This window comes from Ambystoma mexicanum, chromosome 2p (genome assembly GCF_040938575.1).
Source record: "Ambystoma mexicanum isolate Mex_15411 chromosome 2p, UKY_AmexF1_1, whole genome shotgun sequence".
In the NCBI taxonomy this organism is placed as follows: Eukaryota; Metazoa; Chordata; class Amphibia; order Caudata; family Ambystomatidae; genus Ambystoma; species Ambystoma mexicanum.
In genome coordinates, this window is record NC_090923.1 from 1,182,068,604 (window position 1) to 1,182,089,813 (window position 21,210).

The following is a 21,210-nucleotide window of genomic DNA, read 5'->3' on the forward strand; positions in this document are numbered from 1 at the left end:
CTCAGAGGATCCCCCATGATCTTCCTGCCCTTCCCAAACTATTGTGCCAGGCTTGACCTCCAACTCCCGCAACCAAAGACCAAGGAAATTAGGGGGGGACATTAGACCACCCCGTAGTGCAGATAGCAGCAGCAGAAAAAAAGAGGATGCCCAACAACCCCCAAGCACACATGCTCAGTTTGAAAGCCCACTCCAGTAGAATGAGAATTGCTCACCAAAGTTACAGGATTATGGGAACACGGGGGAGCCCATGAGCTACATACACACAAGGAAATTACAGATGGTTTACTGCACAGAAGGAGACGGAGGTCATCGATCCTAACACATCTTTTGGAGATCCATCCTAACACATCTTCTTGTAGAGAAGCTCTGGTGGCACCTGTTTAGTTAATCATCCATCCTAACACATCTTCGGGTTCTGGAAGCAGCTCAAGACTTTCCTCTTTGCTTCTGCCTTCTCTCTTTCTCTTCCCTGCTGATCTCCTGTCCGTTACTGCACTGGTTACCTGTCCACCCTCTGAACCACGGGCCCAGGTCCCTGGCCTCCCAGTCGCACACCTGCACCGCCTCTTGGCAACCTTGCACTTGGGGCTGTATCTGTAACCCTACAGTCCCCCTACCTGCACTATCACTTGCTGTTCTGTACTTAACCTTGCACTGCCACCTGCTGGCCACACTTCTTGTCTCTTGATGTTTAGTTCCTATGTCCTGCACTTACTCCTCCTCCCCTGCCCCCGGCACTTTTCCCCTTTCCTCTCCCCTGCACTTGCGCGATCTCAATGTCACTGGGCCTAGTAACATTGTTGTCTTGTCCCCCCCTTGTTTCCCCTCCCCTGCCTCGTCGCGCTTTGAAACACTTGTGTATGGACGCGCTATAAATAAAATATCATATCATATCATTATCTTCCTGAAGAGCCAATCTCTTCTTAGTTACAATGACACATCCTATACCAGGAAGACATACAATTCATCCAATACTTGTTTACCATTACCTGCTTGAGGTTCTGAGAGGGAAAGAGTAGAATACCTACCTGCTCATGGGAAGGCCCTAGGATTAATTAAGGACTGTTCCAGTCAAGTCTTACCTCACTGTTGTGTTCATCCCTTTCTCATCCTAGGCACTGCATGTTTACTAAAGCCGGAGTGGTAGTTTTGTTGAGATCATCCCCATTCCTTATGGTTCTCCATTCAACCGCTCCTTGTTTTACATACATATTGTTAACTTAAAACCTGAATTTCCAGTGTTTTGTGGATTCGATCTGGTCGCACCAATAAGGGTTGCATTTCCACTAAACTCCCAGTTGGATATTCCCAGAAAGGCACTCTGTTTGACATTACAATAATCTTGACGTTCCCAGGAAGCTCGCAGATAGATCGTGTGGTGGGTCAGAAGAAGGGCAGGGACACTCTAAGAACATTTTCACCATATCTTTATTAAAGCATAATAAGGACATTTGTTCCCTATCACTATGGGGTGTTCCCTACCTACCTTACTAAAGTGCTCATCAGTCATTGGTTAATGTCCAAACGGAATACGTCTGATATCCAAACTAATCCTAACTGACCCTACCACTAGTTTACTCAACTAAGGCCAGGAGAATGACTCCCTTCTGTTGATTGTTGTGCTTTTGCATTTGTCTTCCCTTCTTTTATAGTTCTTCTTAATAGGCAATTTTTAAATAGTCTCTCGTTATCCTTGCTATTAGTTCTTGTAACTATGGGACTAGTAGTCTTTCTCTCCTCTCTAGTATAGGTTTTCCTTTCCCTTGTCTGAATCCTTTGTTGTGTTTTAAAGAGTTCTGAGTATTCTTGTCTAGTGCCTCTCTGGGACTTTGGCTTTCCAAATAACTATAGTTCACCTTTTCCTGGTATGGATTCTCTTGTACAATGTTTATCCTAGGGACCTCTTTGGTCTTTAGTTCATAGTTATCACTCTCTGTTATGTTCAACTCTGTTTCTTGGATAATGGGCTATTTTCCTGTCTTCCTAAGGTAGTGATACTCCAATTCTATGTCTTGCACGCTTCGGGGTTTCTATGTTTCTAGGTATGCCTGTTATCCATGTTACCTTCAGTCTCGGGAGGATAGCTCAACGGCAACGTGTTTGCCTTGGAAACAAGATGACACGGAGCAACATGGGTTCGATCCCCGGGTCTGCGCTTAGAAACCTCTGGGTAGTAAGCGTGTTATAAATAACCTATCATATCATATCAAATCTTTCCCGTGCCCCTAGATACTGGGGATCTTCTCCTTCCTTGTGTTTGCTTCTCGGTTAGCTTTATACGCTGTTCGTTTTTTGCGAGTTTCTCTCTCCTTCTCAATTTCTCAATACAGCTATGGGTAACTGGTCCATTCATTGCTTCCTCTGTGGGGTGGTCTTGGCGTTGTTGAACAGGCAGCCTGCCCACCCCGATTGGTTTGTGGTCACCCCACCACTGAGACCTCCACTCCAGCTGTCTTGGCTTCTGGCTTCTTGTCCACGCCGGGCTTCCAGTGCTTTCTTATCCTGCTCGCAGCAGCTCTAAAATTGGTGGGCTTTGCGGTCTCCTTCAACATCCACCAGCTTCAGGTGTTCTATGCATAGAACCTCCATACAGGGGGCCTCCTCTGCCAGTGCTGCCTTCCTTTCTTTCTCATTCTCTCTCCTCTTCCTCACACTTGTTGCAGTTAATTGTAGATTTTGATTTAAAGAGACAAATTCTCTTTTTTCTGGCAACGGCATAAATGCACTTTCTCTTCAACCCAGTCCTGGAACTTGGAATTATTTTGTGTACTAAATAGTCCCAAATATGCCATCATGTGGAGGGCATCAGGGACTACCTCACAGGAGCGGAGTCATTGTCCCTAGAGGGGGAGTCTCTCCTGGTGATGTCCCACTTGACTAGACCCCTAGAGAGGGTGTTGCAGAGCAGGCTCTCCTCCCTAGCCTCACAGGCAGGCGAGGGGTCCCCACTGGGGAGAAGGGACAAATTCCCTCGATTTGTCATAATAAATCCATTTTATTCAGAAGATTCCATTAACACTAAAATGTATAAAATAGAATAAAACTGAAACCAAAATACAGATGCAAATATGTCAATACACTAATTTGTGTTCTTAGGCATCTATTAAAACCAGCTTTAGCAAATGTATAAACTTCTTGGATGAAATGTATATAATTGCAATTAAATAAAAAAGGCAATTGGACAAAGGGCTTCCAGCTAAATTCAACCACAGCAATAGCCAGTAGATAAATGCATTCATCATTTGTTCTCTCTAGGGTTTATTTACAGACAGTATGGATTACTGTACGTAGGTCTGATTTAAAAAAAAATAATATTACTTCCACTGTCATCATAGTTTAGGGGTATTTACCCTTTGATATAGATATTTTGAATGCTCAACCTTTGATCCATGTTGTGTGAATCTTGGTATATTGATTGTGTTACCGGTATGTCTAAGGAAATCTGCTCTTCTGGTTCTTTACGGGGGCTTTTACTATTGTAATGCATATCTATATGATGATATTATATTTAATTATTAATGTTATGTGGGAAGCTGTACATTAGTGGTAACCCACAGCACACATTAGGCATATATATATATATATGAAACGCTTAGGTATGTTTTCATACTCAGCTGATGCAATTTCTCAGTGTTAGGTTGCCCTATAATGTGTTAGGTTGCCCTATAATGGAAAGTAGGTGCTGTAATTATGATACTATGCAATCTTATGTCGCGGGGATTGTGCAATGGAACATGGTTGACAATATTGTGTCTACAAAGGCACATCATAGAGGCCTGTGTAAGATTGTATGGATTAAACTTAGACACTGCTCTTATACCGCGCATATCTCGCATTCCATCTGATACGAATATGCCTTTCAAATTCAAAAGAAGACAGTTTGCTATGCGTTTCGCCTTTTCAATTACCATTAATAAGTCAGAGGGACCTACGCCCCCTTCCTGGAAGCAATCAGTGGTAATTCCAATATTTAAGAAGGGGGAAAGAAGTGACCCTATGAAATACCGACCGATATTGACCTTTAAGATATGCTAGAATTGCATGTATTAAGCCGGGAACTGCAAGTAAATTCATAAATAGAAATATAGCCTTCATTAGAGACCTAATAATATTTGTTATAAAATTAGACTTATGCCATTTCCTCCTCAAATCAATACAATGCAGGGAAATCAATGAGAAATGGGCTAGATTGTAATCAAAACCAAGACCGCAAGAACACTTCGTGTCTGGGCCTAACCATTTCTTTCAAGCCTTGAGGAGGAGAGCATTTAAACAAATGATTAATAAAAAATCTCTTACATTCGGGTGATTTAATATCACCTCTAGCCTCTCTAAAAACGCATTGTTTCAGTGCAGAGTGTCACATCGATACACTATGTGAAATGCTTTGTGACGATGCATTAGTTTAAAATGTTTGGATCTACTATTAAATAGGGAAATGTGCAGGCAACCCCACATTTTTAATAGTGTGCAGCCTTAAAAAAACAACTAAGCGTATCCTTCTTTAACGATGCTGTGATCTCTGCAAGTGTACGGTTAGTATTTGGGTTCTTGCAAACAGTTAATATTTTAAAAATAGCCTGCAAACCTAACCTGAGCTTGCACTGTTATGCGAAAACCTCCTTCTGTTTGAATCGCTACATTCCCTATGACAAACAAATGCAAATAGAGGAAGCAACGTAAAGAAGGATAGGTTATTGAAGTATCTATTTTAACATAAAATGATGGATTAAATAATGTTATAATTATTTGCACTTTCGCTGTGAATATCTTGCAAGGTGTTTCTGTATTAAGCGAATTTGAAGTGCTGTAATTGGTCAACGTCTTTAAGTGGATGAGGAGGTCTCTTTTGCCTGTGAACATTAGGAACAGCCCTTGCTGCATTTTTAAGGCCTTGGGATGATTTGAGGCTGCAGCAGGTGCATTAACCCAATACAATATCTCACAAGCTTTCAGGATGAAACTAGGGGATGTACCGAGTTAACCTTAAGAAAACATGTTTATAGAAGGGAAAAACACAACAGGTGATCTTGAGGAGATGATGCCTTTGTTAGCCTCGTTTGTTTGGTTGGTAGCTTCCAGACCACATATCTTCAGACCTCAGACAGTTCAGTGTTTGGCAGCTAGCGACCAAGAATATGAGTCAGGCAAGATTGTGCTGTTTTTCTATGTAAAGAAAAATAAGAAAATCAAAAATATTTCAGAAACTCTGTGTATGATTTCTCAATATATATTGGATCTGGGAACTGGAGATTGAGACGCAGGACTTGTTTTCCTTCATTGTACATGTGCAGAGCTCTGCTTTTTCCTCTGCTGTTTCACGTCCCTCATTCTGGTCTTCCACTGTTCCATCACTCACCCTGTTTTTGTCTCCTTGGCTCGTTCCAGGTCTCGTCATGTCCGCCATCACCGTGATCATCCTGGTTCTGTACTTTGTGATCGAGACGTTCGTCGTGCAGGGTCATTCCTGGCTGGCGGAGTGCACCCCGGTCTACGTGCAGTACTTCGTCAAGTTCTTCATCATTGGTGTTACCGTGCTGGTGGTGGCCGTGCCCGAGGGCCTGCCGCTGGCAGTCACCATCTCGCTGGCCTACTCTGTGAAGGTGAGTGAAGCCTATTTCATGCACGGTTATTTTGCTGAACACCAAAACCGCTGTTATTTCGTATTTAAGCCTTTTGGGGCTACTATAATTGTGTTTCCATCTGTGTTTGTTTTGAGCCTGAACATGGATAGGGATTTATCACCCTTTGTCACCATCAAAATGGCGATCCTCCATGCTCCCCTCTGCAAGAAACGCATTCTGATCACGGCTAACTCATCTTTAGTGCTGCTAGAAGTGGATTAATAGTATTCCACGCAGAATGTGCTGCTGCTAGAACTAGAAATGTACAGAAAAAAACATGTAACATAAATAACATAGACATTCATATTTGCATGCAATTTCTTCCATTCAGTGCCCTCTTGATTTTTGAGAAAATTGTCTTCCGAATCCTAGACTTAAAATAGTAGTAGGGGCGAAATGGGATGTAAATGGGAGGCCCCCCTTCCACCTCTGCTTAGCCTTATTAGCTAGGGTGACCAGATGTTAAGATAAAATCCCAGATGACCACAAACATAAAAGGAGGTCTCCCCCCCCCCACAAACATGAAAGGAGGTCTCCCCACCTCTTAACAGCCTCCACCCTCCACCCTGTGGCATCCGATATTATATCCAGTAGTGCTCTATCATATAAATTGTGCAGTTTTGACTGTTACTAAGAGCAGAGCTTTTGCTCTGGTTGATATGACACATCTTGCTACAGGTGCTTTTCTTAAACAGACTCTGCGGCACAGTTAATGCACGTGGTTGCTACCTGAAAGGTTGGGGGGTTGAACCCCTCCTACAATAGCAGCCCTCTAGTTTAAGTGATACTTTGATATTCGGAACTTATATTGGTTTAAAGTTGTTGCTGGATTGTGAAGATTTAATCATTCCCTGCACTTACGATGTGAGTGTGGATTTTGAAATTGCAATAGCACCCTTTGGGAGTCTCAGTCAATCAGGTTGCTTCAAACCCAGGCTTAATCTAACGATGTACGCCTGGGTTCTGGGCAACCTGAGTGCTCTGCGCACCCAACCTCCCCCCGGTGCTGCCTGTTCTCCCCCGACTCCCGCCCCAAACTCGAGCCCCTCAGCACCCTCCACTGCATCTGCTTACATTAACGGGGCTCCTCCGCCCACACAGCACCGCTTGGCTTCCTCTTTCCATCATGGAAATGGAAGAGGGGCTCTGATCAGAGCCCCGCCTTCCATTTCTATGACAACCATGACTCTCCCTGACAGCTTCTGACATGAAGCAGTCCGGCTGTATTTTCTTTTTTTTAAATTGCTCTTAGCACCTCAATGGTTTACTTTGGGGTGCTAATGGCAATAATCACGCATTTGATAGGTTTCACTGGCACGGGAACGGCACCAGGGCCTGGTGTTAAGGCCCTTGCTGGGGCTCCGGGTCTTTATCGGCCGGTGCAGCCCACTGAACACGTGATGACTGTCATAAAACCCTTGGACGGCGTAAAAAGCAGGATGTCAGGTCACCCTATTATTAGCACACCGTTTGGAATATTCTGCTTGGTGCAGCAAATCTAGAACGAGAATTCTGAGTGTATTCCTGTAGCTACTGACCAGTATATGCTAGGAATTTTCATCGCAGACTAGCTCTGCCAAGTCGAGTGTCCCTCTGTGCGGAGCTGTGTCTCCTTAGCATTGCCACCCCCACGGCATCCCCCTCCCCACCCAGTATCCTTTCCACCGAGGGTGTGAATCCGCTTCACTCCTTGCCACACTTTCCATGGTTCCTTCTCTGCCCCAGCCGTGCCAGCTCTGCCTCTACTCAGAGTGTGCTACTGTCTCCCTGCCGCATTTCGTTGCCCTTGGCACCTGCATTCCACTTCTGCTGATGTGCTGCTATCACTCTGATCTTCTGTCTGCCTCTGCCCTGTATTTTCCCGCCCCACACTTGGTGGCCCTCCCTTAGCTGCCTAGGGCTGCCGTGGCTCAGCACGCTTGATTTAGGGTGCCCAACCGTTCCGTATTTTGTGTAGGGTGACCAGATTTTGAAAATTAAAAAAGGGGACAGGCTACTGACATAGAAGTAGGACTACAGCTTCAGCTGTGAAACTAGTCCTACTTCTATGTGGGTGGCCTGTCCCGTGTCATGTTGGAGCAACAGAATGCTTATGGGGACCCAGAGGAAGGTATGTCGGAGGGGGTGAAAATCGAGTGAGGAGAACTCCCGGGGTCCCAAGACTATTTTAAGTTTTAAAACCCCTGTCTGGGATTTGCGGATCGGGTGGATACCATCCCGTTTTGTGCCCAAACCAATCGAAAAATCATGACATCGGGAAAGAAACCGAGATAGTATCCATCCGATCCCCAAATCCCGGCATGGGGTTTTTAAACTTAAAAAAGTTTTGGTACCATGGAGGCGCAAATACCCGGACAGTCCCAGCGAAACCAGAACGTCTGGTAACACTAATTTTGCGGGACTGTCCCTAATTGATAGGTTGTGTCCTCCTGTGTCCTAAACCCACTGTCAGGTCAGGGAAAATGCTCGACTTTAATTTGGCTGGAGGAAACCCTTTTCATCTGAAAGTTGGAGCTCAGGGCAGCAGAATGCCCAGGGTTCTACGAAATATCTTAACATGTTGCTCTGTCAACAGAGCATTAAAACGAGAGCAATTAGGCATTGATGGAAGGTAGGAGTTTTGCCCCTTAAGAATGCGAATGGTGGGTGATGAAACATGGGAAAGGTGCATAATGATGTTTGGTGTGTAAAATAAGAACTACGGTTTTAAAACTTAAAGGAGATTTTCTTTAGGTTCACATTACTGTGCCTGGTGCTACTATGACCTTCCATGCAGGATGGGGAAAATAAAGCTAAAGCCATGCTCTTTTTGCTCAACATGTTTCTATGACAATTTATACACTGTAAAGTTAGTTTACTAGGAAAGACCAGTTTATGCGATGTGTGTTCTTTTCAAGGCATTGCATGAACAAAGTATCATTTAAGCACATGAAGCCTAAACTAAAACGTTAATACATATTTATATCAACTAAACCTGGGAAGATATGTGGTCAAGTACTTAAATTGACCACATCCCAGTTTCACCTCTTAACCATCCTGGGCAAATCATGTGTTCTCACTGTGTCTTATGTTAGCCTATGTTATTATATATGCTACTATGAAAACAAACATGCCTCACTCATGGTTTACTCAACTACAGAATTGTCCATATACAATCACAGTGGCATTCATGTATTTTCACACCACAAAGCTATTGGTCTCTCGGCTTACACATGGCAACTTCTTGTAATGTCACTTCCCATGGTGCCACTAAGCATCAAAAGACTGATGATGCTCCTTGCAATGCCCTTTTCTGTGAAGTCACTTCTTTTGGTGTGAATACATACGCAAATTCGGAGGTTTGCATGTCGTCTACCACCCCCATCCCCTGGTCCCCCCACAGCAGGCCTGGGCAGATTTACAACAGGTCAGTGTCCTGCATGCATAATGGTCCTATAATTATGTTATTTTTTTTTGTGCTGTGTATGTGTTAAAATGCCATGTTTTTCCACCAATGTTCTCATTTTGAGCAGGCCATACAGTGTCTGTCTGAAACGAGTGCTAATAACCTCAGCATACCCAGGGGAGGGGGGGAGCGGGGGTCGGACAGGATTCACAGCCATGTGTTGCCCTCCCTTCGCTTGGGACCAAAAAGAAGGCTGTCCAGGAACCGATTAGCAGTGAATCCCTTGCACCCTAGGTGATCTAGGCTATAATCGCTGCAGCATCCAACTCCTGCTCAAGTTGCCAGCTGTTCTTCCCAGAGTGAGATTAAACTGTTAAGTAAATGGAATGTTTGCCACAAGTTGAGAGCATCACGTCGTTAATGCAATTATAACGTTTTGACTACTTAGGCAATTTTGTATTGCTATATTGGATTGAATGTGCTGCAGAAACCCACAATGTTTAGAATAGGAAGGCAGCCAGGGGAGACTGCTGTAATGCGGTTGTTCCGCAAGAGGATAGGGGTTGGGCTGCATGCCTCCACAGGCACCTCCAGTGCCCACATCAAACGAGTCACGCACACAGTACAGTCACAGGGGGGTGATCATAGTGCCATGAAAAGCAGGCCCTGTGACGTTTGGCTCTTTGCCTCCAAATGAATGCACTGTCTGCAAGCTTCTCTAGTGGCAGTCTGCATATATATTGTGTAGGTATCTGGGCTCAGAGTAGAGTTTAGGAAGCTTGATCCACCGATTCCCCTCTGACATGCACTTCACCACATAGTATATTTATTTTTTAATTAGTTGAATATGTGCATTTAAGACAATCGTAAACTCATATTACTTATAAATAATGTGCTTAAACCTTTATATAATGGGACGTTACTAGCTTTTATACTGCACCAGTCACTACCTTAGTGGTCTAGCAGTGCCCAGGCTTGTGCCAGAGAATAGCGTGTTGTGCCCCCACCATCTTAGTCTGCGATAGAATAGGAACGGCCAGCAGAGTGGAAAAGGTAAAGGAGGCGAAAGGTTAAATGTGCATGAACGATTTGCACTGGCAAGAAAGGAAATGGGGGGGTGGGTGGAGTTTTAATTTTTAGTTTGCAAACCTGTACAGTCAGTGCAGAATGATCAAAGTGTAGTACTTATCGGAAAGGGTTTAATAGCTTGGGGTAAGATCCCGCTATCACTAATAGGCCGAATCGCTGTCCTGAAATTGATAGTAGGCCCAAAGCTAATATATTTTTTTAATACCATCCCGATTTGGCCTGGTCCACAATTCTTCAACTCACTCTGTAGCCTGGCTGTGGGATTTATATGGGGCGAATGCAATAAAATGGATAAAATGGGAATCACTTACGGAACCGTACACCGAGGGCCTCTAGCGGCCCCGGATTTCGAGCTATATTATCTGGCTGCAAAAGCCCATTATGCCAGTCTCTGGTATAACCCTGATGTCAAGTACTCACATATTGATCTGGAAAAACGCTCTGCTGCACCAAATGACATAACATCCACGTTAATATGCTCACATAAGACAGACTCCTGCCCTTTCAGCTCACATAAGACAGACTCCTGCCCTTTCAATCCACTGCGTACCACACTAGATGCCTGGAGACGCATAATGTCGAGACTAAAAATTACAAACCTGTACAACCGGAACATCCCGTTGTGGTACACCCAAGATCTACCCCCCACACTATGTATGTGGATGTCCAGAATGCATTGGACCCTGACAGAACAATTAAATTGGGGGATCTTTTATTCAAGGGCAGGTTTGTCACTACAAACGAGTTTAAAGATAAATTAGGGGATAACCCCCGCGAAAACACTGCAATATTATCGAGTAAGAGCTGCTATACGATCAAAGTGGCCATCCTACCCAGCTGAAACCGAAACTAATGAGTGCATGGAACTGGTGATACAAAACAATTTTAAAAAACTACTAGCGAGACTAAACTCTAAGATACAAGACGAAGTTCCACTAGTGCCCAAAACCAGGGAACAATGGGAAAGAGACGCTGAATCTGTGACCGCGGTTGATTCAATATAAGGTTCTAAATAGACTTCACTATTTATTGATTTTGTATTTTTAAAGCGCTCACACAGCCCGCGGACATCGAGGCGCTGTTACAGGAATTGTTTGTTTTTTAGTTGCGTAATTGTTTTTTAAAAATCTTAGTTGCGTATTTATAGCGTGCTTAAATACCCGGAGGTTGTTAAGCACGGACCCGGGGATCGGACCTGTTTTGCTTTGTGTCGTCTTGCTTCCAAGGCGAGCACGTTGCCGCTGAGCTATCCTCCTGGGACAATTTATACCCCTAAACATATCACGAGATTAAACCCTCAAAATATACAGCTCTGTCCAAAATGTAATACCGAAGATGCAGATACAATGCACATGTTCTGGAACTGCCCACCGATTGCCGACTTTTGGAAGCAAATCGTGCGAATACTGTATGAAATGTTAGCCATCCCACCAAAGCCTCATCCATTAAAATACCTTCTAGGGGATATTGGCAAAACTGACATCAAGACTCGTAGGCTATTCAACATTGGGGGCATAATCGCCTAAAAATGGATACTGCTTAAATGGGAGGCAAAAGAGGCACCAACTCAAAAACAATGGCTTATCGAAATGGCGCGTTTAAACGAAAATGAAGAGGGATACGTGCAAATTGTTGTATTCACACAAAAGATAGGCAACACACAACTGTGTAAAAGCTACTAGCAGCTAACAGAGAACCCAGGACTAGGTCCAGTTCATAAAGCCAAGCCCAAAAAGGTTTTTTACTGTGGGGTGGACTCAAGTCTATTCATAGAAGGAAAAGAATAGAACAAGGTTGTGGCTGAAGACAGAAGGATAGAGCGAAACAAAGGTACTATCCCTGCCTACTGTGCACTCTCAACTAGGTTGCGGTATTACAACGCCTGTCTAATAGTGACAGAATAAGAATGAAATTACCACTTCTATGGTGTGTAATGCATTCAACCTTGAGAGTCCCAACCCACTCTCTTCCAGATTAGCTTGAATCCGAAGAGACTACCAGTAAAACAAGGGAAAGGAAAAGGAGAGTTGGCCCAGGAAGATAAAGAGAATCACTTTTTCTCTTCAAAGCAACTCATATGACATCTAATGGGATCGACAGTTTTTTAATAACCCATTGATTGTCACACTGATCCTGGGGTACTCAGGTTTAAAAATGACACAAATGGAGGAAATAGGATACGTTCCTATTCCAAAGAACACAGACAAAGACAATACAATCACCACTTCCCAAGTGGAATCAGCTTTATACTCATGGGAAGTGGGGCAATCTAAAAACGTTTGCTCAAACTAAAATGGGGGCAAATTGGAGCCCTTTTAGATGTAACAAACACCGTCAACGTCGAGACCAAAAGATATATGGGCCCCATATCGTGCATACATGGAAAAGACAACTTGAAACTGATAGCGGGATTGAGACACTAACACAAATTTATGAACTGTACACTCGAAACTATGGTCAATATGGTCAATATGCTATTACTGAGAGTTGTGCAGAGTTGTGCATAACAATTTATATGTATAAGTGACATAACGAAAGTAAAGATACTCCTTAAATAAAGTTTTATAAGAAAAGAGTGAATAGCGTAATGCTCCTGTGAAATTACAAGTATGGTACATGTACACTAAACGTGCATTCTGTTTCTATTATTTTTACATTAGAATACCAAATAGGGCTGATGCAAGCACGATGCAATCTACGCTAGTGGCCAGCAGGGGGCGCCAAAAGCGTATTTATCTCTGCTGCTATGAATTACACGATAGAAAATGCAATGTAATGCAAAATGAGGTGCCTCGTCCCCCAACAAAGAGGGGGCACGTTTCTGCAAACCACAGTACCCTTTATTTCACCCTACAAAGCAGACGGAGCGAGGCTCTGGCTGGCTGGTGCCTGATTTTGGGTTGCAGCATCACAGGGTTTAGCTAAAAGATAAAAACAGAGATGCTGGTAGGAGAACATTCTGTTATAACAGGCGGGCCCAGTCGCGACAGAAGTGCCTTTGCTTCCACCTGGATTTGGATCCCCTGGAGGCAGGCGCGAGTCAAGAGAAAGACACCTTACAGGCAGGACAGGGGAGCCATGGCCTTTCACAGACACCCCTCAGGATGTGACAAATAGAGCTGTGCTATTAGTACCTTCATTCTAAGCCTATTTTGAGCATCAACGAACTGGCAGGAATGATTGCTAAACGTATTGTTTTTCAAATGCTGGGCATGGCTTCCTCTAAACTAGTGACCCTGTGGCTGCTTGGGTTCAGTGTTTGATTTCAATAACATCGTTTTGCTCTCATGAATTTACTTATTCATGCAGTTTTAAAACTCCTGCATACACAAATCAACCTTATTTTGGGCATTTATGCGACGTGCATGTTGTACAAATTAAATATCCTAGTAAATTAGCATCTACAAACATGATCTAACATGTATTCCGAAGTTAGCTATGAAAAGATGCTCAATTAGATACAATATCTGCCTGAAAAATACCTAGGCTGCCTGCCCTTCCAAGGACTTCTGAACACTGCTCAGAGGTGTAGAGGTCATTGGAAGTAACTGATCATTTGGTGATTAAAAAAGGGGCTCTGATACTCCAAATTAGGATCACTGAAAAGTAGCGCCCTCTAGAATACAGGAACGGGCTGAGGCTGGCACCGCTGTGGCCAGCAGCCTAGTGCTCCTGCGAGATCACTGAAAAGCAGCGCCCTCTAGACTACAGGAACGGGCTGACGCTGGCAGCGCTGTGGCCAGTAGCCTACCGCTCCTGCGAGATCACTGAAAAGCAGCGCCCTCTAGACTACAGGAACGGGCTGAGGCTGGCACCGCTGTGGCCAGTAGCCTACCGCTCCTGCGAGATCACTGAAAAGCAGCGCCCTCTAGACTACAGGAACGGGCTGACGCTGGCACCGCTGTGGCCAGTAGCCTACCGCTCCTGCGAGATCACTGAAAAGCAGCGCCCTCTACACTACAGGAACGGGCTGACGCTGGCACCGCTGTGGCCAGCAGCCAAGTGCTCCTGCGAGATCACTGAAAAGCAGCGCCCTCTATACTACAGGAACGGGCTGACGCTGGCAGCGCTGTGGCCAGTAGCCTACCGCTCCTGCGAGATCACTGAAAAGCAGCGCCCTCTAGACTACAGGAACGGGCTGAGGCTGGCACCGCTGTGGCCAGTAGCCTACCGCTCCTGCGAGATCACTGAAAAGCAGCACCCTCTAGACTACAGGAACGGGCTGACGCTGGCACCGCTGTGGCCAGCAGCCTAGTGCTCCTGCGAGATCACTGAAAAGCAGCGCCCTCTATACGACAGGAACGGGCTGAGGATGGCACCGCTGTGGCCAGCAGCCTAGTGCTCCTGCGATATCACTGAAAAGCAGCGCCCTCTACACTACAGGAACGGGCTGACGCTGGCAGCGCTGTGGCCAGTAGCCTACCGCTCCTGCGAGATCACTGAAAAGCAGCGCCCTCTAGACTACAGGAACGGGCTGAGGCTGGCACCGCTGTGGCCAGTAGCCTACCGCTCCTGCGAGATCACTGAAAAGCAGCACCCTCTAGACTACAGGAACGGGCTGACGCTGGCACCGCTGTGGCCAGCAGCCTAGTGCTCCTGCGAGATCACTGAAAAGCAGCGCCCTCTATACGACAGGAACGGGCTGAGGATGGCACCGCTGTGGCCAGCAGCCTAGGCAGCGCCCTCTAGACTACAGGAACGGGCTGACGCTGGCACCGCTGTGGCCAGTAGCCTACCGCTCCTGCAAGATCACTGAAAAGCAGCGCCCTCTAGACTACAGGAACGGGCTGACGCTGGCACCGCTGTGGCCAGTAGCCTACCGCTCCTGCGAGGTCACTGAAAAGCAGCGCCCTCTACACTACAGAAACGGGCTGACGCTGGCACCGCTGTGGCCAGCAGCCAAGTGCTCCTGCGAGATCACTGAAAAGCAGCCCCCTCTATACGACAGGAACGGGCTGAGGCTGGCACCGCTGTGGCCAGCAGCCTAGTGCTCCTGCGAGATCACTGAAAAGCAGCGCCCTCTAGACTACAGGAACGGGCTGAGGCTGGCACCGCTGTGGCCAGCAGCCTACCGCTCCTGCGAGATTACTGAAAAGCAGCGCCCTCTAGACTACAGGAACGGGCTGACGCTGGCACCGCTGTGGCCAGTAGCCTACCGCTCCTGTGAGATCACTGAAAAGCAGCTCCCTTTAGACTACAGGAACAGGGCTGACGCTGGCACCGCTGGGGCCAGCAGCCTAGTGCTCCTGCGAAGGATTGGCTGCACTTCTGCTGAGACCTTCTGCCCTGTAGATTGTGGGTCCTCCTTGCCCCCAGCTCATCTCTTAAACCAGTATCAGTCTGCGTAGAAGTGGGTTTGGAGATGTACTTCATTAGGAAATAGCAACGCTCCCCTGCTCCTTTTACGTTGTGAAGTTAGGATCAGGGTCCTTCCCACAAAACCTTGAAAATCTCGTGCAAGAGTAAAGCGAAATGCACTGATGGGACAAAGGAGGTCAGCACAGCCAAAATCTTATCTCAGCTCTGCAGCCCTCCTCCGCCTTGCCAGTGCTGGAAAATGGGGCAGAAGGGCAAATCAAAAAACAAAGCACCTAAAGGAGACAGACTCAAATTGGCTTTTTGTTCCTCTGTCGCCATTCACAATCGCACTGTTCTCAATGCAGATATACCATTGGTTCAGGAGCAGCCCAACAACAAATGTACAAAAATATATATATTTTATTCATTTATGACACAATTAAAAAGAACACAATGATGTGTAGTCCATACTTAGTTACTTGACCTAATAACATAAATAATCATTTGAACGTTTCACAGAAGCTTAGTGATGGGGTTAGTAAAGTGTACCAGCATCTTTTTTCCAATTTATCCATTCCTTCATAGCAAAATGTGACTAGCAAAAACAATGCAAATGTATGTCTGCATTGAAAACAGTGCGATTGTGAATGGTGACAGAGGAACAAAAAGCCAATCTGAATGCAAGTGTCTCCTGTAGGTGCTTTGTTTTTTTGTTAGTCAGTTCCCAAGAGTGGGAGAAACTAGCCCGGGTCCCACCTTTCTGAGGATGGCTAAATCAAGGCGTTAAAGCATCGTGCTTTTCCTTCATGCCCTGCACTCCATTTAAAATGAGGGTGTCATGGTGGACACAGGCTTATTAGCAGCCACACTGACTGCTTCATTGCCATCTATTTCACCTTGCCAAGAGCCAGTGCATCAAGGTGCTTTGCATGTGCAATGTGCCCCCTGTGCCTGTTCCTTTCCCTGGCCGGCGTGTGACCCGAAGGAAGTTCTGATGGGGTAGAGTGGCATTGATAGAGCAGATCGCCAGGCAGGGTTGAAAACTGGCAGGCTGCATGGGGTCTAGCATCCATGTTGTATCTGTACTTTGTGAGTGACTTGGTCCATGATGATGATAATGATAAACAGAATGATTATTTCTGCTTAGAGCTACAATTCAGATTGCACCCACTTCCAAATGCTTTTTTGCCCAATTGAATGTTACTCAATGCTTTGACCTTGGAAGGATGAAGGTCTAATTTAGCCCTGCTAAGGGATTCAGACTTGTGAAGTGCGAACGTGCCCCATCCATGCATTGATTTGTGAGAGGCAATTGGCGAGGGTTTGGTATATGTCTTTGGTGGTTTAGATTTTGTACATTATTCATGCATAGGTGTAGCACGTCAGCCTGCGTCACTGGAGTTTCATGAGAGGAGCCGCCATGTAAATGTTGAAGACAAGTGGTGAGAGGGATGAGCTTTGTGGGAAACCACTTGAGTGAGGTTGAGCTAAAAGGGGGTAGCCAAGAGGTTTTCGCTCTTTTCATCAGGAAGGATTTCATCCATTGTAGTGCGGTGTTGCTTAGCCCTGTTTCTTCTTTCCATTTGATGAGGGTTGCAAGGTTGACTGTGTAAAAATCTGCTGAAAGGTCTCATAGTATCAGGCAGGTGGTGGTATTGGAGTCTGGATGTATTTTTAGGTGGTCCCAGATGGAGAGCAGTGCAGACTCAGCCCCTCTCATAGGCCTTGGCCATGCTGTACCTCTAGTCTAACGGAATGTTAGGGGATCTTGCTTTGTCCCTGAATGTATTGTACATGTGCCTCTTTGAAATGGATTTACTTTGCCATTAGTATACATACCTAAGTGTGAGGCAAACCTGCATTGGGCCTGCCTATACTGCACCTGCCGCACTATGCTGACAGGTAGCCAGATCGAAGAGTAGCTCGTCAGGCCCCGCCCATGCTGTACTGTTTAAGGGAAAAGCTGTCACTCTCCTTGCCAATGCTATACTAGCTTCAGTTTCTGCGTACATTTTTCCTTGGCAATGCCTTTTCTGTATCTTGTTATGAGTAAAGTTTGCACTAACCCTGTACTTGATGTCTGTACATGTTTGTGAGATGAATTTGAACTTACATTGCCCATGCTGAGCCAGTACCTGCTTAATAATAAATAATAAATAAATAATACAATATCAAATATCAATTGGTAGATAAGCTAACAATGGTCATCCATATGCTGTGCCTATTTGTGAAAAGAAACTTGCACGAGCCATGACCAGTGAATATAAATGTAAATAAAATACAAGCACAAACAAAAAGTACAAGCAGCAACACTTCACAATACAAGTTCAGTGGATACGAAAATGGTAACATAACTTGTTGGCGCTAGCAGCAAAGAAGAGGAAAAAGTGAGTTCGCAGTAAGCACATGTTATCGAATTGGATGTTATGGGGGCACGACCTAGGCCTCCACGTTGGGATATGTTCGCATATGTGTTTTGTTTGATTTAAAAATGGGAAAAACGTATTTGTTTTGAAAAGGTTATTCTCTTTGCTGCTGGCTGTATTAGTAAAGATGGTAATGCATAATAAGGAGGCTCCTGTCCTGACACACAATCTGCCTGCTTTTAGTAGGGCCTACAAAGAGGCAGATTCCATAGGAATCCATTGGTTTTACTCCAGCATGAAAATAAAATATTGCTAGCCACATGTGTTTTTTGCAGGAGGAGCGGGAACGCAAGGCTAAAACGGCAACCTCATTTGTGATCCCACTTTGCCTGAAAAAGTGGCAAAAATCCACTGGTGCACAAACAGTGGTGTTTAACTTGGCGGAACACTTTTACGGCAAGTTCTAACACCCGTTTTGCTCCGGCAGACTAGAAAATGAGGCGCAATGTAATTCAACATACTTAACTGGTAACCCCATTGTATGATAATGCTGGCAAGATGGATCAGTGAGTTAAGCACACTCCCCAGGCATCTGTGTTCAGCCTGAAGGGGACATGCTCAAATGTTGGCAAAGCCCTGTTAGCAGGGACGCCATTTCACCAAAATGACAGGGGTAACAGAAGTGACATTGCATGACCCTTGACATCAGGAAGTGATGTCATTTGACCCTACCCCAAAGTGATATCACAGGAAGCGATGGAACATGACCTTTCACCCCTTGACAAAACAGAAGTGGCATCACATAGCATTGTTCCGAAGTACAGTACGGAAAATATGGTTATGATATCACTATAATGTTATATACATTTCATACAAGAATGGGACGCCATATGTATCATTAAGATCAGTGTGTATAGGCCCATATTAGCAAATTACTGTGAATGCAAGCAGACGTCCATGGCTAAATGATAATGATGTGTTATTATATGGCACTTAGGCTTAAGCGATTTATATAGAACAAATATACATACAATATCCCCCAACCTGTGTTGGTACTCATTTATCAACGTCAGAAGGATGAAAGGCTGAGTTGAGGCGTTTAAGAACAGACTAAATCAGTGACTCGCCCCCTGAAGTGTGCCTGAAATAAACCTTTAATGAGTCTAGCAATTATTGTATAGATTCCAGAAAGACAAATTATTCGTTATTCCTATTCTTTCTTATTTAGGGCCCCTGCTGAAAGTGTTAGACTTGTAGAACCCCTGTTTTCTTTTTTGTTTTAAGAGGCCTGAACAAGAACGCCAGCCAGTCCAGAAGCAAAGAGCCACAAGGTGCTGGCGACAGACCAGGAGCTTGCATTAAAAAAATTGCGACCCCAAAAGGCATCCCTGCCTGTTAGGTCGATACACTCAATTTCATTAAAATGAGTAATAGCATCTACTAGCATCCTGGAGGTGTTTCTTGACCAATCTGGGTGCTTACAATCTGGGCAATCATCACTGCCACTGCATTGCAGTTCCGAGCAACACAACAGGTGGAGCGCACCGCCCATCTTTTTTTAACTTACTTTGTAAAGAGCTCCTATTCTTTGCTGGGTCTAAACATTTTCTAGTCCTTGTCTTTGCTGTTTGACGCATTTACAAGCGGAACAGCGTAAGTACTTTTTGAAGGAGACCCCTTTCAATTTCCATGGCAGCCATAACTAAAGAGTTGTTTTCTCTTTTTGAAAGATGTTCATGCTCCAAACACCTTGCATTAGAAGCAGGCACCTAAGTGCCAGTAGCTATATAGCCCAGGCTGCAAGATATACCTCATTACTTGCCCTAGCTTCACTTTGGTCACTAACTTGGGCTTCCGGGCCTTTAGAGCTGCACGCTCGAAGGCTATTTTAATAGAGCACTGAGAAGCAAGAGGAATCTGCAGCACAATAGAAAAGCATGACATTGTTATTATTATAAGTCCAATGATACCCAACAGAAGCACGAGCACTCCCCAGTCCCCTGATGTGAAGGATCACAGTGGCATTGCTGAAGTAGGCTAACACGTGCTTTTCTTGCACCGATGGAGAAAGGCTGCAAACACTAAGAACCTTAGGATTTTGATCTGATGGTACCTATACATTGGAGACCAAAGGGAGTGAGAACAGATTCCTTTCCATATTCCACTATGATGGATATCTCAGGAAATGGGGATGAATTGGAATTCTCACTATTGATGGGAGTTGACTCCCATCAATAGGGAAATCGGGCCATGTGCAGACTGTCAGGTCTTTCTTGTGATCTCAGTGCAGAGACAGCTGTGTGTCATGCCCTGTCAAGTGGATCCCACGGAAGAACAAGACTTTCCCCACAACTGAACCCCAGGCAAGAATTAAGTCAAGAATGAAAAGGCAGGAGGAATAGCCCACGATTCTCCCCTTTGGCTGTAAAAGAACATGACAAGGGTCATTCAGATTAATCACAACAAAGTCTCAGTGACACTCCCCCTTACCCCTTATTTGCTCCCCTGGTCAAACCTGGTCACATAACAGAGAAGATGGAATCCCTCTATCCGGAGACATGCAATCATGCGACTCCAGGTAAAAGCCTCTTCAGGAATGTGACGGCAGGAAAACTATTCTGGGACTAATACAGGAAGTTATATCAAGAAACCCATGAGGAACAGCCACACAGGGGATAGGAAGACCCTTGACAAATCAGAATTGTCACTGTATACCAGTTCAGAAAAATTTCACAAATCCACAAACGTCAGTGATCAAAATCATCCAAGAGTCAATAATAACAAGCCAGAGCAACTCCACAAACGAGCCTAGTTCACACTGAGTTAACACCAGAAATCATCAACAAAGATGAAGGGGGAATCCGTGTATCAAATCCACAAGGAGCCTGAGGTCAGTAACAGCGAATCTAGTGAGGCGAGACAGGGACAGCAGAGGAAATCCTCGGGAGAAACATGCCGCTCAAGTCTGGCTGACGGTAGAAAAGCACACCGCAGAGGGCAGAAGCTTCTCTTATTTCCATATCCATAGAACGGAGTGGGTAGATGCGTCTGGATTGGCCGTCCTCCTATCCTACACAATGACGACCTACCGTCTACGTGCTCTTGGGGAATATAGCCCCCTGGAAGCTGGCACTGTCCTATATGCTGTGGCATTCTCTAGTGCTGCAGCAAGGAGGAGAAGATGTGATTACCGCGCATCATGACAATGTAGTTATGAATGACACATCTTGGGAAGATTGTGGGAGAACAATCTGAACAAAGAACAATAAATATCAACCGTAGAGTTGACTGGTGCCACTATGCTATGGTTAGTGTCCAAGATTGGAAGAAGCGTGGCATATCGCAAAAGTCACATTTCTCTTTGGCAGGAAGGAGTGTGGCGAAGGGTAGATGGAGGTTGATGAGGCTTTGTAAGCAAAGCCTAAAGCAATGGTGGATGTTTGCC

General features: G+C 45.1%; 1 protein-coding gene across 9 annotated transcripts in view; it reads left to right on the plus strand.

Annotated features, from left to right (window-relative positions):
• ATP2B3 (ATPase plasma membrane Ca2+ transporting 3) overlaps positions 1–21,210 on the plus strand; it is a 1,317,805-nt gene that overhangs the window by 862,998 nt on the left and 433,597 nt on the right. For all 9 annotated transcript variants that reach the window (XR_011302157.1, XR_011302158.1, XR_011302159.1 and 6 more), the window contains one exon: positions 5,392–5,606. Coding sequence is in view for 6 of the 9 variants with exons in the window: in XM_069645362.1 (XP_069501463.1) it covers positions 5,392–5,606 (215 nt within the window). In the remaining 3 variants the exon portion in view is untranslated. The remainder of the gene's footprint in view (positions 1–5,391; positions 5,607–21,210) is intronic.